The following is a 17053-nucleotide window of genomic DNA, read 5'->3' on the forward strand; positions in this document are numbered from 1 at the left end:
GGAACCTTCTGTTTTTTTCCCCCCAGCTTCAGACAGAACTGATCTACAGTAATATTGCTTCTGTGTTTTGATACCGTGGAGAATGAAATGGTGCTTGGTTTCAATTTATGTAATGGCTACACAGCAGCAAGCAGAGCCTACAGTGTTTAAACAACCACACTCTCTCTCTCTTACATCCTCAAGCCAATAATTTTGGCAGAGTAATGAACTAAGTGTCTGAATCTCACCTCCCTGTCTGATTGCCTGGTAACCTTGTTGATTTGTTTTGTTGTAGGTGGACCCATTCATAACTCCCACACACAGTACAGTCGGTGCCCTACATACAAAGAAACTCTCCATTGCTGTGGTGCTGAAATAGACTGAACACAAGTACTGTGCATACTTCAAACAGCATGGAGCTGTCCAGGGTGCTGAAATAGTGCAGACACGTACACAAAGTACTGTATAAATAATAATGTAACAGTGAGTACTATGCACTTCGAATGAGGTGGCAGCTTACAACATATTATTATTTATTGCATTCATATAGTGCTTTTTGTACAAAGGTATTCCAAAGCACTGTACAGTACATAGCAGAAAAAAAGAACAAACCACAATACATGTGTATAGCATGTCACAAATACAACTGCCATAATCAGACCATTTAAATAACATATTTAAATAACAGTGTACACTGGGCAGCAGTGTGGAGTAGTGGTTAGGGCTCTGGACTCTTGACTGGAGGGTTGTGGGTTCAATCCTAGGTGGGGGACACTGCTGCTGTACCCTCGAGCAAGGTACTTTACCTAGATTGCTCCAGTAAAAACCCAACTGTATAAATGAGTAATTGTATGTAAAAAAACAATGTAATTGTATGTACAAATAATGTGATATCTTGTAACAATTGTAAGTCGCCCTGGATAAGGGTGCCTGCTAAGAAATAAAGAATAATAATAATAATAATAATAATAATAATAATAATAATAATAATAATAATAACATGATACAAAAGCAACAATTTGAAAGTTACATTAAAACCCACTAAGATAAGAAAGCCATTTTATAAAAGTGTGTTTGTGCAGAGTACATAGGTGGAGACAGAACAAAGGGTTGGAGAGACTTTGTTACGAGTCACAGTGGGGAGGGTATGGAATGGGCTATGTAGCCATATTGTTGATGCTGAATCATTGGGGTCTTTTAATACCTGAGTGGGGATCGAGCATAAATGGCCTCCTTTATGTCGTAAACTTTATGTTCAGTCATCTTTGTGCTGTTCGAGAATGAGTCCAGTGCACGATAGTTCCCATTCATACAGAGAACATGGAGCTGTCCACTCTGTGGGTGCTGAAATGAGGTAGGCACAGTAATATAGATCCTGGAGCTATCCATTGCAAGTGTGCTGAAATACTGTGCTTCTTTGTTAGTGTGTATCGCCTCCACTGTCATCATCCAAGGCCCCCTGCTGGTAATAAGCTGCTAATCTCACAGAGGTCTCCACCAGTACAATACTATAAATGAATAGGGATGGAATGAGCCCTGAAGATGTTATCTGATTCGCCTTGGTAGGAGGTCTGATTAATAGTGAGAGGTGCTATCCTGTGAGCTGAAGTATCCTTTCCGGCTGGATTATGGCAGCTGTGTAACGCCTGATTGAGATCTGTGTGTGTGTGTTTTTTTAATTAACATGCAGCTTTTCCACCAGCTAGACCTGCTTTGGCATGTTACAAAAACCTGCCAAAGCAGGTTTTTTTATAACCCTGTTACAAAACCAAGTGTGTATTTTAAAGACATCACATCTGCGGAGAATCACTGAAGGGGAACATGCATATGTCACAGTAGATACAGTACAGGGCTGTTTTATTAGGAACTATTAGAAAACTGAATCCAAGACAATCATTTAAACTCAGAAACCAGGAACTCAGCTGGAAGTGGAGACAGATTTAGGAGAGAGAGTAGACTTTTGTTTTTTTAACAGTGGTGAGAATATGGAAGGGGTTACTAAGCTATGTTGTTGATGATGAATCTCAGGGATCCTTTAAGATTAAGTTTAGAAAATATATCCTTATGTCAATGCTAGCATTTCCTAAAAGGGGGGATCATGATGAATGTTTCTAGTGATAATAAGAGGTAAAAAAAAAAGATTTTACAGCCGTGGTCCGCACATCTTTAAAGGAGTGGCAGTGATTCATGTTGTTAGCTAGAAAGTGGTACGAAATAGATTAAAAAGCCTTGGAAATGTAAGATAACTATATTCCTCTTGCTTCTTTGGCAATCATTCCAGATTCTGTTGCTCCCATATTGAGTTTTTAATGTGTTTTTTAAAGGCTTTGTGCTTGCTTGGAGCTTGCCTGGAGAAGCCTACATGCCTGCATTGAGCAGCCTTTAAAATTGCATTCAAATCACAATGTGACTTTTAAACTGTGCCACCTACTTTTATATACAGTATGTGGAGGCCACCGTAGCTGGTGGGTGGGAGTTGAAAGGTTACACTGTCACACAGTTTAAATGGGATGAGAAAGACTGTTCAATCCCAGCTTTCCAGTCAAGCTTAAAACAGGCAGATTTATAGGAAAAAAAGAGAAAGCAGTATTGAACAATAACGTCACTTAGAATGAATGCAGACTCTGTAAAATAGTAAGGGAAATATATTTAAAAGCCATTCAAATTATTATTATTATTATTTATTTATTTATTTATTTATTTATTTCTTAGCAGACGCCCTTATTCAGGGCGGCTTACAGTTGTTACCAAGTATCACAGTACAAAGTATCACATTACAAAATATCACAGTACAGAGTATCACATTACAGAATATCACATTGCAGAATATCACATTGGAGATAAGAGCAGTTATAAAGTACAATAAAATCAGTAGCAAATAAGATCAAATTCGAATAAAGAGTAAAATAAACAATATAGTAAATAATTACATATAAGAGCGAGTTTAACTGGGAGCAGTTAACTTATAGAAAAAAGATTTGCTTATACGAGTACAGTCCAGTAAGAGCATGTGGGTGAGAATGATTTCAAATAAGAATACAGGTGAATACAGATACCTATAAGAGTAAAATCAGATACAAGATATAGGAGGTAGTTATAATTAAGAGCAGTAGGTATGGAGCAGTTCAGTGCAAGTACAAGCTGATGCAAGTACTAGTACAATTGGGTGCCATATAGTCGAGAGTTGTGGGGTTTACAGATGCTGTCTGAACAGGTGTCTGATGAATTGGAAACTATTTACTGAACAGGTGTCTGATGAATTGGAAACAATTTGCTTTTTTAAGCTGTGTACAGGTGTTTGATGAACGGTGTTTAGAGTCCAGTAAATGGGCTGATCGTGGTGAACACGATAACTGCCTTGATTTTGCATCAATCTGTTATCCTCCTGTTTTTCGGATTTGTCTATTATCCGATAATAAAGACATAGTTAACTAAGGAGTTGACATAGTTAACCCAAACCATTACTCTAAGCGCAGTACAGAAACCAGGACCAGAGGACACACAGTATGAAATTAAGTGGAGATAGATTTAGGAGAGAGGGAAGGAGACACTTCTTCACACAGAGAGTGATGAGAGGATGGAATGGGCTACCCAGTCATGCTGTTGAGGCAGAATCACTGGGATCCTTTCCAACTTGAAGTTCTGAGATCAATCAGCTGCTAGGAACCAGACAAGCTTAGATGGGACAAATGGCCTCCTTTCTTTTATAGCATTTCTTAATTAGATTTTATACATTTGTAGCATTTGAGGTATTAGGGGATTATGAATACCCCCTGTTATTTTTTGATGGGGCTGACATTTCTATTTCACCCAGCAAGGAGCTTGTGTCTCTGGGCTTAGATATCACACTAACTGACAGTCACCCCAGCTCCCACCCGCAACTTCCGTCTGTATGATTCCCGAGTTAATGTGTTTAAATCCCTGGCTCTAAACTTTCAACATTCAGAGGAGGGGCCACTACACAGGGCAAGGAAATGCAGCTGGCAAATTGATCGCAGCTTGAAGCTTCTCTCAGACAGCAAGCAGTGAAACTACCTCATCTGGCTGGCTGCACTCTAGAAGAAGATCACTTGTGTTGAAAGGCTTGAAATCCAATTGCAGTAACCCTACCTCCCATCCATTACCTTCCAGCAAGTATTGGGGACGGTATTGGCACTTCAATTTGTGTCTATACTGTATTGAATTAGCTGTCTCTCAGATCTCCAGAACTAAGTTCTTTACACTAGACTGTATTTAATTAGCTGTCGCTCAGATCCCCAGTACAGTACTGAGTTTGCTATACTGCACTGTATTGAATTAGCTGGTTCTCAGATCACCGGTACTGAGTTCTCTATACTAGACTGTATTGAATTAGCTGGCTCTCAGATCCCCAGTACAGTACTGAGTTCTCTATACTAGACTGTATTGAATTAACTGGCTCTCAGATCCCCAGTACAGTACTGAGTTCTCTATACTAGAGTACAGTTCAGTTTAGAGAACTCAATACTGGGGATCTAAGAGCCAGCTAATTCAACACAGTGTAGTTTAAAGAACTCAGTACTGTACTGGGAATTTCAGAGCCAGCTAATTCAAAACAGTGTAATATAAAAAGTTCAGTACTGCACTGGGGATCTGAGCTAATTATAGAGAATTCAGCACAGGTTTTCTGCACTCCAGAAAATTCAGTAGAGCATAGTATAGTGACCTCAGTAAATTCATTAAAATATGCAAGGTTTTATATAAATGCAATAACTAAGGGGGGTTTTGAAATGACATTATTTCAGTTAGGTTCACAGTTAATCATAGTCAACGCAGTTTATCTGAAATAAACCTCCCCCACACACACACACGCACACACACACACACACACACACACACACGCACACACACACACACACACACACACACACACACGCGCACACACACACACACACACACACACACAGATGCCTAAAGCTTCTGCCACCAGTCTGAAAGATGTCATTTAAAATATGATTCATTGTGTTTGCAGAGGTCAGCCTAAATGACTTCACTTCAGTGACAGGTGAAAACACCATTCAGTCCCTGAGCACAAAATGTACAGCCTACGTGCTGAGAAATATCTGTCAGAGCCAATTTCAATTCCAGAATCAAAACAGGTGCCCTGTTCTCTATTGGTCAATCCCAGTACCTCAGTAGGCACCTTGTTTCTTATTGGTCAATCCCAGTACCTCAATAGGCACCTTGTTTCTTATTGGTCAATTCCAGTCCCTCAATCAAAGATTGTCAAATTTGCAATCTTACCCGAGTAACAGATTGTTTTTTTTTGTCCAGCTGACTTGATTATCTTTATTAATCCAAGCATTCAGTCAGTGTTTGCTTATGTTATTTCCCTGTATCAATATCATAGCAGGCTAGTGTAGCATGCATCTGGACAGTTTCCAGTAGCTATTTAGTTCCCTGCTGTTCATCTGTTTGTGAGTGTCTGTGTGCGTGTGTGTGTGTACCTCACGCTCCTATAAATGCAGACCATATTGTGAGGATAGATTTCTTTCTTTCGTAAAAAAATTAATTGTTTTTGAGGGGTTGTGGGGGTAGGAATAATAAACCGATGCAATGCTGTTTTTTATATATTTAAGTGATACATCAAAGTGCTATAGAATGGGAGTCTGTTGTGTGTGTGGGGGTGTGTATATGTGGGTGTGTGTGTCTGTCTGTTTCTCTGTGTATGCCTATCTTTTAGACAGAGTAAATCAATTTGTCGATTATTGCTTATTATGGCTTTTATGTCCAATCCTAAACATTCATTGATTGATTAATCATCCTGGTTTCCTATTTGGAACCTCACTCAGCTATCTACCCAAAAACACATGCTTTCCTTGTGCTCGACTAAAGCTCTTTGGCTTGGTTTAATGGTGAGAAATGGCAGACTCCAATTAAAACAGCTTTTTAATAAGGTTAATTGCACACATTATCTTACTATGAATAATAATACTGTGCCCCCATCCACCCCACCTCATTTTCATTGGTAAAGAGTCATTTTTTTAACTACTAAAGTGCATTGGTTATTATTGATTTATTACCTGAAGAGTATAGGACAGCAGTGTGGAGTAGTGGTCAGGGCTCTGGACTCTTGACCGGAGGATCGTGGGTTCAATCCCAGCTGGGGACACTGCTGCTGTACCCTTGAGCAAGGTACTTTACCTAGATTGCTCCAGTAAAAACCCAACTGTATAATGGGTAATTGTATGTAAAAATAATGTGATATCTTGTAACAATTGTAAGTAGCCCTGGATAAGGGCGTCTGCTAAGAAATAAATAATAATAATAATAATAATAATAATAATAATAATAATAATAATAATAATAATAATAATAATAATAATAAAGAGTATTCGATCAGGAAATGGTTTGCTGGTTGTACATCTGTCTGTCTCCTGTATACTGTATTTGTGTGTTTCTGTGTCTATGCCAACCAGAATCCCTTGGCTCCTAATTAGACAGCCAGAGCTGTGCACTCTATAGCCAGCCCCTGCCTGTGTGTGTGTGTTTGTTTCTTTGATTCTTCACTGGTGAAAGAGCAGAGACTGTAATATAATACATCTCTTTGGGAGAAAGACTTTTTTTATTAACACTTAATTCACTCGTATTGAGCAAAATCATTTCAGGGTTTTACAAGGGGAATAAGAACAGTTTTACTGTAAGTAATAATGAAACTGAATTGTAATAAAAATGGGTCGAGTGGTTTGTTTATGGCTACCCTCACAAGTGAAATAAGCCGGCTTACAGAACAAGTGTGATGCGAGAAAAGAAAACTCTTGTTAAAAGCAGATTTAATACCCGGCTTTGAAGATTCACCTTAGATCAAGTGTCCAAAGTATGGATTTGAATGAAATTCAGCAATGTGCTGACTGGAACTAATTCAGCTTTTCAACATCAGGCTGCTGTGCTGTGAATGGGAGCCTATGTGACGTTTGTTTATTGAAACTGTATATTTTATGAAATTATGGGATGTATAGATGCTTCAAGAACCAAGCTGTAGTTTAGGGAGCGTCCCATTAGTAGCAGGATTCCGAAAAGTATAGCGTTACACGTCCCCACGTGTTGCTACAACTGTTTAAAAAACGTACCTGTCATTTTTCTTCTCATTGTTAACTTCCTGACAATTTTTTTACATTTATAACTTTGAAGTCTGTTTTAAAGCTCTTTTCAAAATGTCTGCTCTAGTGCACTGAAGGATTATTGCCCACATTGTCAAACAGGTAACACAGCGATAACGATGCACGATGTGGTACGGAACAGAAAAGCCAGAGCACTTGTTGTTATGTGTTGTTTATTTATTTTATAATCGCTCTTCCTGCATTGATTTAGAGGACAGATTTCAAACCCCAGTGCACTAGAGCGGACATTTTGAAAAGAGCTTTAAAACAGACTTCAAAGTTATAAGTGTAAAAATTTGTCAGGAAGTTAACAATGAAAAGAAAAATGACAGTTATTTAAACAGTTGTAGCAACACATGGGGACATGTAACGCTATATTTTTCTGGACCCCACTACTTACTCTTTAAGATATTTTAAAAAAATCTGCATACCTTTCTTGATGTAACAAAAACATGAAAATAATGATCAGCAGTACAAGAAAGAGTTAAGAAAACTGATTTTAAAACTCTGGTTAGTAATATGAAATAGAGAGAGATGGATGACCCCCTCATGCCCCCCTTTTTTTTCCATCCCACACAAACACAGAACCATTACCTTCTGAGGATTATTTCAAGGTCACATCCATTCCTTCTGAGTCTTAGAACAATTTCTATAAATCTGTCTTCCAGTCCTGCAAACAGCACTCAGGCACACGCCATCATTGTTTTATGATTCTGATTGGATCCATTTGTTCTGCATTGAAGTACAGCTAGAGGCATCTAAACTATCTCTAATGACTAATACTAGCAGTATAGATCTGAGAGCCAGCAAATTCAATACAGACCCAAATATCATTGCCAGCGATCACTTTTCTAGAAGTACTTGTAAGTGGACTGTAAGCTTGTTTGAACAATGGCTAAACAAAATCTATCGTTCGTGTAATTGATGGAGCTGTATTAAGCGATGATGAAATTGTTTTTGAACCTGTCCAGAAGATTTGTGAAATAAAAATTAGAAGGAGGGTGTTTATGTGGAAATTAATTTGTTATTAGGAAGATTTCACATGATGTTCATGTACAATTGTATAAACATTATGAAATCCTAAACTGAAATCGCAAGCCCTTTTCTTCTAACTTTTCATTAGAAGATTCGTAGAATTAATCGATCACAAGATCAAAGGGTGACGTCACAGAAATCTTTTAAGGAATACAAATACGCGCCTCCTGAAGCATCTCACACATCTGAGATGAGCATAAGAATCAAGTGTAGTGCCAGATAACACATTTACAAAAAAAAATCAGAACTGGGCATTTGAGACTACAGAATAGAGTACAGAATTATTTCCTAGTTTAAGTCCAGCCCAGTTTGTTCTGCAGTGCAACAATGTCATGACCAAACCAGCATTCTAGTACAGGGAACACAGTATTCTGGTGCAGAGTTAAAAACACATTCTATGTAGTACACCTTCAAGAACACAGTTTAGGGATCTGTAAAGGGGAGGGTTGTCTCAGTCTTGACAGCCATCTCCTTACAGCTATGCTATAAAGCCACAAGCGCTAGCTGGGAGACTGAATGCTCAACCAAGCATACCCAGACCCTGGGACAAAAGCTATCATCTACGTTACAGGCAGCCATGCGTACGCTAATGTCTATAGACTTGCGCTGACTCCCAGTCACTTCAGATCTGAATCGGAGCTGCCAGTCCTAAATCCACCTTCCTCCTCCCATCTCATCCACTCCGCGCATGATGCCTGCTTCATCCCTAGCTTGCTTTTAAGTTAAGTGCTCACAAAACCATAATCTTGTGATAGTAAACCTATGTTTTTTTTTATTTTTATTATTTTAATCATCTGATACTACGATAAGAAAAGTTTACAAGACTCGTGTTGCAATATCTGTTACATACATTTACACAGCTGGGCTTCTTTCCTTACCGACAATACTTGGCGCATTGGAAAATGTCTCGCTTAAATTGGAGCAAACAAAATAATTTCATAATTCTTACCTGTTTTGCATTTCCATTAATTACACAGGTCTGTTTGCAAACTGGGATTTCTTTAACCCAGATATCTTCCATCCAGATTTTAAAATGAACTTTTACAAAAACTGCACATTCCCCCTATATAGAAAATGGAAGTACACAACAGGTAACATTTTTTAAATATGTTTTTTAACATAATATATTTTAATATATATATTTTTTTATATAATATATTTTTTTCACCTAGATTTAAATACAAGGATGATTCACTTAAAAAAAAAACTTAAGAAACGTTTTGACTAGAAATTTTATTCAACGTCTTCAAATGATGGAATGCTTTAAGATTCACTGCTATTTTGGGGTGTGGCCTCCACCCCTGATTGATAGACTGTGACTGGTCTCTTATTGGTCACATTAAGAGGAGTGGGCGTGTGCTAATTATCCATGAATGGGACATTAAGCTTGCAGAGGTGTGAGGGGCTAGTTAGTCATATAGGAAAGAGTGGAAAAGAAAATAAATTAAGTAGAAATAAATAACATTTAAAAAGATCTAAACCCTCAGCAGACAAGCTGGGTATTGATCATGTCTCTAACATTATTACAGTATTTTCTTGGTTCATGTATAAAGTACAGAGTCAGAGCAAGTGGTCATAGCTGAAAAAATGTGTCGTGTACTTCCATTTTCTATATAGGGGGAATGTGCAGTAAAGCATTGTCAGTAAGGAAAGAAGCCCAGCTGTGTAAATGATACATTTTAATAACTACACTGCTTATTTTTTCCATTATATATATATATATATATATATATATATATATATATATATATATATATATATATATATATATATATATATATATATATATAATGGAAAAAATATCTCTCTCTCTCTCTCTCTCTCTCTCTCTCTCTCTCTCTCTCTCTCTCTCTCTCTCTCTCTCTCTCTCTCTCTCTCTATATATATATATATATATATATATATATATATATATATTCCTGGTGTGTAGCTGGTAAATTCAAGACAATTCTTTTTTAAGGCAAAGCACACAGGAAATGGAGCGAGGAGAGTCTGTGTTAAATAATATGAGGTTCCCCCCTTTCTGTGAAGAAAAAGACAAGCATGCTTTATGATTGATGGCAGGGATAGAAATCTGCAGTGAGCAATGACAGCGCCGGTGGAAAGTTAGAGGGGGGAGGGGGGCCTCTTGTCTTTGTTTCTGTACAAGTGACATTCTTACAAGGATTTGATTAGATGGAAGAGAAGTGTGTTTCTTTATGCTTTTTATGTTAACAGGGTAATAGAATGTTGCAAGGCTTGGGTAAATCTTGCTAAAGGCAAAATACAGGGGGTACAGTAAATAGAGGTTGCCTGTATTTGCAACAGTGGCTTTAAATATATCTAGAGGACCATTTGTTACCTCCTTTTAGAACGTATTATAATCCTTACTCCGCTTAGAGGCTTTACACAGAAGTATTAAGAGCGTGAATCTCTCAAGGGCTTGGTATTGAATATATATACACCCTGAGACCAGGCCATTGGTGTGTGGCCAAGCATGACAGATTCAGAGAGTGAAGGAGAAAAAAAAGAAATCAATGCTAAAAGCTAGGGGAGTGTTGATCAGCGAATGGCCGAAGAAATTTCAAGCTCTTTACCCCTGGAGCTCGATTTCTGCCTTGGTCTGTATAGATTGTGGGAGACCCTGTTTGAAATGCTGGTATTAAGAAAGAACACAGCTAGCTACAGTAGCCTATTCTGAGGCCATGTGTAGCTCTTTCACTTGTGTGACACCACTGGTTCGTTTGCAAAATTAAACCCTTATTCTGCATTATTATTTATTTATTTATTTATTTATTTATTTATTTGCCAGACGCCTTTATCCAAGGTGACTTATATATGTTAAAGGGCAGTACGGGGTTACAATGCCAGATTCATATTTAAATACAGTGTAGTTTATAGTAAGTGCAAATAATACTACTAGAAAACGATTTGAAATAGGATGCAAGATTACAACAAGCTATATCTACAATGACATATTAGTAGTGCAATAGTACATTAGCTGAGGATACAGTAATGTGGTGCTGAGGTCAGGCAAGTCCAGTGCAGAGCAGGAGGGGTGGATCAAGAGATCTACAAACGCAGTCTGTCTTGAGGAGGTGGTGGAAGGCAGTGAGAGACGGGGCAATCCTGAAGTTCTCCGGTAGCTGGTTCCACCACAGAGGGGCTAGGGAAGAGAATTATATAAATCTGCATCTCCCTATTAGGGTCCTCATATTAAAAAAAAATGGTGACCCTGATGTGCTGATCACATCAGCCACACACTACATGGGGAATACGATAACTGATGTGATTATGTATCCTCACCTAAATGTTATCACACACTCCCAGCCTCCTGCAGGTGTTTCAGATTAGCTACAATTCAATAAGCTGTTCATTTTATTAACATGTCTGTTAGCTTTCTAGTACTGTGTTATTACTATGCAGTTATAAGGACCCTATGTAAGTGAGTGCATTGGTTTTATACAGCAAGTTAATACATTGTGTGGGGTCTCTTATTGTATAATCTTGTACAGTTGGGGCGCCAAGCTCAAACTATTCCAAATGATGTCTCTTATAATGCAATCTACACGCAATGTATTATACTGTCATTAAAAAGGAAGATTGTAATTTTAAACATTACAAAGGTGTTTTTTAAACTAGATTTGTGCAAGAGGTGTATCCATTTTATGTCATTTTAAAAAAGACCGCAGTGCATGCTTTGTCAGTTGATAATCTAAGGTGTATGATATTTATAGCAAAATAAGATGTAATGGAATGTTCTGAAATCTCCTGTTTTGATTGGATGATTATTCCCAGAAAACTATGACAAATAATTCAAATTGAACAGTTCCCTTTTTATTTTTAATGAAGGAATAGAGACGATTATGTCCCTATTGCTTATCACAGAATGATATTTTAGTGTAAAACCAAACATTTTAATTAGACATTTTGCATATGGGAATACATATTAAAAGCCAATTACTGCAGCTCAGAATGTTTTAAAACCTGAGGCTTAGATATTTAATATAGTTGATATATTATTAAACCATTTGTGGTTGTTGCCGAACGCTAATGTTAATCGCTAAGCCAGTAACTTAAAACAGATAATGTATGTTGAACTCGCTATAACCCCTCTTAATCGTAGGTATTAATTTAAAACGTTGCTGTTAATAAAATCGCTCATATTTCCCCCCAGCTCACATAGAGTATGGGCTACTGTGAGCCTGTAAATGAGTTTATGTGTAGATTAAATTGTAAAGAAAAATGATGGGAACCCGCCATATCACTGTCAACCCACCAGCCAGGGCAGCAGAGATTCTGACAAGTCAGTAAGGTGTTTCATTGTTTTCGAGGGATGCATGACCATACCAGCAGGCACTGTAATGATTAAAGGCACAGAAATACATTCTAAGCCATTAAATCTTGAAAAAGCTACTGTAAAAGACAGGGACATTTTGTTCTGAAGTCATTACATCTATAAAGACTAAAAGCTGATCAAATGAATAGGAAAAATCAAAGTTTATGATCTTCATTTTTTTCCTGTGGATTTTTGACAATCTGATAAGTACGTTTGATGCAAGCTCTTCTTAAAGAATGTCAATGTGTTAGATATAATGACGTTCTGTGATATTTGAAATGGAGTTTCTGCAAATCAGTTCCAATGGCAAGTTGCAATATTTATTTTAATTTTTGCAATCATGTTCTCGACAGATGGAAATAGAAGTGTGATGCCATAATTATAGATCGATCATCAAAATTGCATTATTTATTATTTATTATTTAAAAAGAACAAACTTATTAAAAAATGTGCAATTCAAATAATTAAGGGACTTGATGAGAAATGTGACTTTAGCTGCTTTCTCCCTGCTAGATAAATGTCTGGATACTTGGAAATGCAATGATTTATTTAAAGTCATTAAACATGTGCAAACAATGCTATTGAAATACTACACAGATATTCAAAAAAATGCATGCTGCACTTAGATTTACTTTTCCTTTTAGAATTACACGTTTCAATATTACTTGAATTAAAATTTCATGGATTCTGTTTTCAAAAATATCCCAATATATTCATGACTGCACAAACCCACATCAATCCAGTGATATCAAAATATTCATAAATTGAATAAATCTTTGCATTGCCAAGTATAAGTATCCTAGCCAGTCGAAAGCAGCTAAAGTCATATTCCTCACTGAGTCCCTTCGTTATCTCTGTTATAATCAGAGAATCCCCTACAACATATTACCTTAGTATAAATCACAAGATGTTCTCGGGGGAACTTCAATTAATAATAAAAAAAGGGTTTTAGCTTTACAACTGTGTTCAAGTTTTGGGATGACATTTGGACACAGGATAAGGTGAAATTTCAACCTTGATAAATATTTCATTGAAATAAATTTCATGGTAAGTGTTTCTTACACTGAACAAAGACCTCTAGTCAAAATGGTTGCCCTGTCTTTTAGTATGTAGGGTGTATCTTTTTGTTATAAAGTTATGCCAGATTTCTAAATGAGAGTTGTATATTTAAGGCTGAAATACCTACAATTTGTTTTCAGCTTGTGTTTTTAAATTCCTTCTTGTCGTCTCGCTCCTAGGAGAGCTGACCTCTACAAATCGCTCTAACCTTTCCAAACTAGAGGACAGAATTAAAAGTGTGGCAACAAAACAGCGGGGGGCTGCCAACGAGACTAACAGGTCACGAACGAAGCTCTTAGAGGGGGGGGGGGGGGGATTCTTCTCCTAGCTGTGCTTTCCCAGTTTTAATTTGACACGGGCTACTGAGCCAGGTTAACTGTTTGGTTGCCTCGCTCAGCTTTCCATAACTGCAGTGGGAAAGGATTTTACTGCCTTATTTAAACCGGCGTGTTTTCTTTTTTCCTCCAATAGGAAGAGGGAAGGATCGGAGTGATTTTCAACGTGGGCACGGATGACATCACCATCGACGAGAACGCAGTCGCGGTGAACGACGGCAAATACCACGTGGTGCGGTTCACGCGAAGTGGAGGCAATGCCACGCTACAGGTGGACAACCAGCCAGTCATTGAGAGATACCCATCTGGTAAGAACCAAAGACAGGGATGGAGGGGGCAGAGGGGGTAGGGGATGGGTGGGGGGGGGGAGCAGGAGTTGAGACAAAAGGATTTTAAACACCCGGACCACCACAGATTTAAATACTACTGTTTAATTTTTATTTCCTGTTGTTTTTACTGCCGTCAGAGTTAAGCATGTTTGTTATTCATCCAGAACTTTAAACACTCAATCTTAAAGACAATATGATAGTCTATCTTAATGTTGTAACTTAGTAGATTAGTTTACTAGAGCGCTCTGCAGTGTTGAGTAGAGTTCTCTTTCCTATACTACTAGAGTGCTCTGCAGTGTTGAGTGGAGTTCTCTTTCCTATACTACTAGAGCGCTCTGAAGTGTTGAGTGGAGTTCTCTTTCCTATACTACTAGAGCGCTCTGCAGTGTTGAGAGTGGAGTTCTCTTTCCTATACTACTAGAGCGCTCTGCAGTGTTGAGAGTGGAGTTCTCTTTCCTATACTACTAGAGCGCTCTGCAGTGTTGAGAGTGGAGTTATCTTATATTACTACAGCTCTCTGTTATGTTGAGTTATCGTTCCTGTATTACCAGACTTAAGGAATCGTGTAGCTATTCTTATTATTGAATGTTCCTGTATCCTACTGATGTTTGCAAAAAAAAATGTAAACCCCCCCCCCCCCCATCATTCCCTAGGTTTTTAATTAACTTGGGGAATTAACACTGTCTTTAGAGAATGACCCAGTTAAGTACTGAATCATTTCACAAGGTGGGGTTAAAAATATCAAAACCGTTATGTTCAAAAGCATTTAATCCACAGGAGATGTTGGAAACGGCAGGTTTAGCATCAACTCTTTCCCTTGTAATGTAGCCTGCTCACACTTTTCTACTGGCGGTTGACAGCATGCTTTTAAAACCCTGTTCGCTAATAGCCGTGACCTTCCTTGCTGGTCGTGATTTGCACATGGTAGCGACATCCTGGAGTTCAGTGTTAACATCTCACACCAGGGAGGGTAGGAGTCGACATCTCGCATACCCCCTTCCTCTGAGAATTGGAACCATCTGTGGCTGATTGCTTCCAAACGAGAGAAACCATTCCAAATCTCAGCAGATCCGATCTCTAGGGAACATTAGCTCAGTGGTTCTCATTTGTCATTTGCTGTCCTGTTTAATAGTCTGCTTTGTGTGTTGATCATCGATAGGCTGGTTTCACAGACTGTGGTCAGAATAAGGCCTGTTAATGAGCTGTGAAACCAACCTATTAGATTGCTATTTGCCAAGCTTGCTAATGATTGCGTACACTTCTGAAAAAGACTCCCCAGGGCTGATTGTGAGGAGGTGGGGGTGCATATTTAGCGCCCCCTGGTGAAACATTGTGCAATACCCACACTCAACCTTGAAGAGTTTTTTCAGAAACAATAATTTGCTGACAAAGTATTATGTGAGCAGACACATAGGCTGATCTACCCTACATTACATAAGCTCCTTTAAAATAACACAGACTTCAAAATAAGAAAATATTTAAATGATCGTAATAAGTTCCATAAAGATGCAAACATTAAAAAAAAATATTAGGGAACTAAAAAAAAGGAAAAAATTTGAGTTTATTATTTCCTACAGGGCAGGGTAAAGAAAGTTGACTACGACTGACCAACAGCCCCTTGGCTTCTTCAAACCAGCAAAATTGCTGCATTCATTTGCAAAATGTTAACCTGTGGTCATGCAAAATTGGGAAGTGACTTTACAATTTACATCAAAATCAAGTCTCTTATGCAAACAGTTCAACATCTTGCTTTATACAATCTCTGTGGTGGCCCGGGTTTCAAAAATCCTACAACTTCGTCAGTTCTTTGGAAGATATTTTCTGGGTTTCTGATTTCAAAACTGTGCCTTCTGCACAGTAGATAAATATATTGTACCTTTTTAATGACTAATTACATTGTCCTGAAATTGAGTACCTAGCTGTGGGGTATTTATTAACCCATTTCTCCCACTTAGACTCCTCACTTACTCAACATCTTGGCACCCCTGTATCACTAATCACCCATTCTTTTAAATATATACAAAAGATGTTAATGCACCCCACAGGTTCAGTGGTACCCCAATTATGATCAATGTATTACCAATGCTGAATGACTGTGTGGGACCTTCGTTGTTTATTTTCCCCCAAAACACGTTTCTGCGATGGTGAGGGTGCAATTTTGTCCCAGTCTTGGCAAGCCACCACCACAGAAACATCTTTCTGGAGAAAATTAAGAACAGTTGTCCCACATATTCATTCTGCATGGGCCAGATCTTTAAATTCAAATCTTTTGCATATATTTAAAAAGGAGACGATTATCTAGTCAGGGTTACCAAGAGTATTCAAGGCGTCTGATTGGGAGAAAAGGTGTAATAAAACCTACCTCATGTTTCAAAGCTTGTGACATTTTAATACATGATATCTATACAACAAATTTAAACAATGACCTAACAGTGTACAATATAATGTGCATAATGTGATATTAACTTTGACTGTATTTGGGAGTCTATTTGTCCATTGGTTTTGAGAATGTGTTCTGATGACATCACAATACTACAAAACGAGGGGCTGTGCCTTCTGGGAAGCAGCTTGGGGGGCTTGTGATTGGCCAAGAAGAATATCTGCCTTCTGAGTGGCTGGGCTGGTAACAATGTAAAGATCTTTATAAATCATCTCTTTGCTATTTGGATCCTGTGGCTGGCATGTTACACCAGGACTAGGCAGACTGCAATATCCAGATCCATTGCCTTGCTGTTAACAGCTCTGCTACAGAGTATCCCAGAATAGATCATCAGCGATTTTTGCTTTTTCTCCAAATTGCAATTCAGTGTGCAACTGGGCCACTGCAATAAGCCTATGTGACCTAGATACGAGTCAGTAGCATGAGCACAGCTCCAGCTT

General features: G+C 38.1%; 1 protein-coding gene across 20 annotated transcripts in view; it reads left to right on the plus strand.

Moving 5' to 3' along the window:
* Nucleotides 1-17053, plus strand: part of LOC117398528 (neurexin-2-like) — a 420078-nt gene that overhangs the window by 367199 nt on the left and 35826 nt on the right. For all 20 annotated transcript variants that reach the window (XM_059015985.1, XM_059015996.1, XM_059015998.1 and 17 more), the window contains one exon: nt 13981-14152. In XM_059015985.1, coding sequence (XP_058871968.1) covers nt 13981-14152 — 172 coding nt within the window. The remainder of the gene's footprint in view (nt 1-13980; nt 14153-17053) is intronic.

The sequence above is a fragment of the Acipenser ruthenus genome, chromosome 51 (genome assembly GCF_902713425.1).
Source record: "Acipenser ruthenus chromosome 51, fAciRut3.2 maternal haplotype, whole genome shotgun sequence".
In the NCBI taxonomy this organism is placed as follows: Eukaryota; Metazoa; Chordata; class Actinopteri; order Acipenseriformes; family Acipenseridae; genus Acipenser; species Acipenser ruthenus.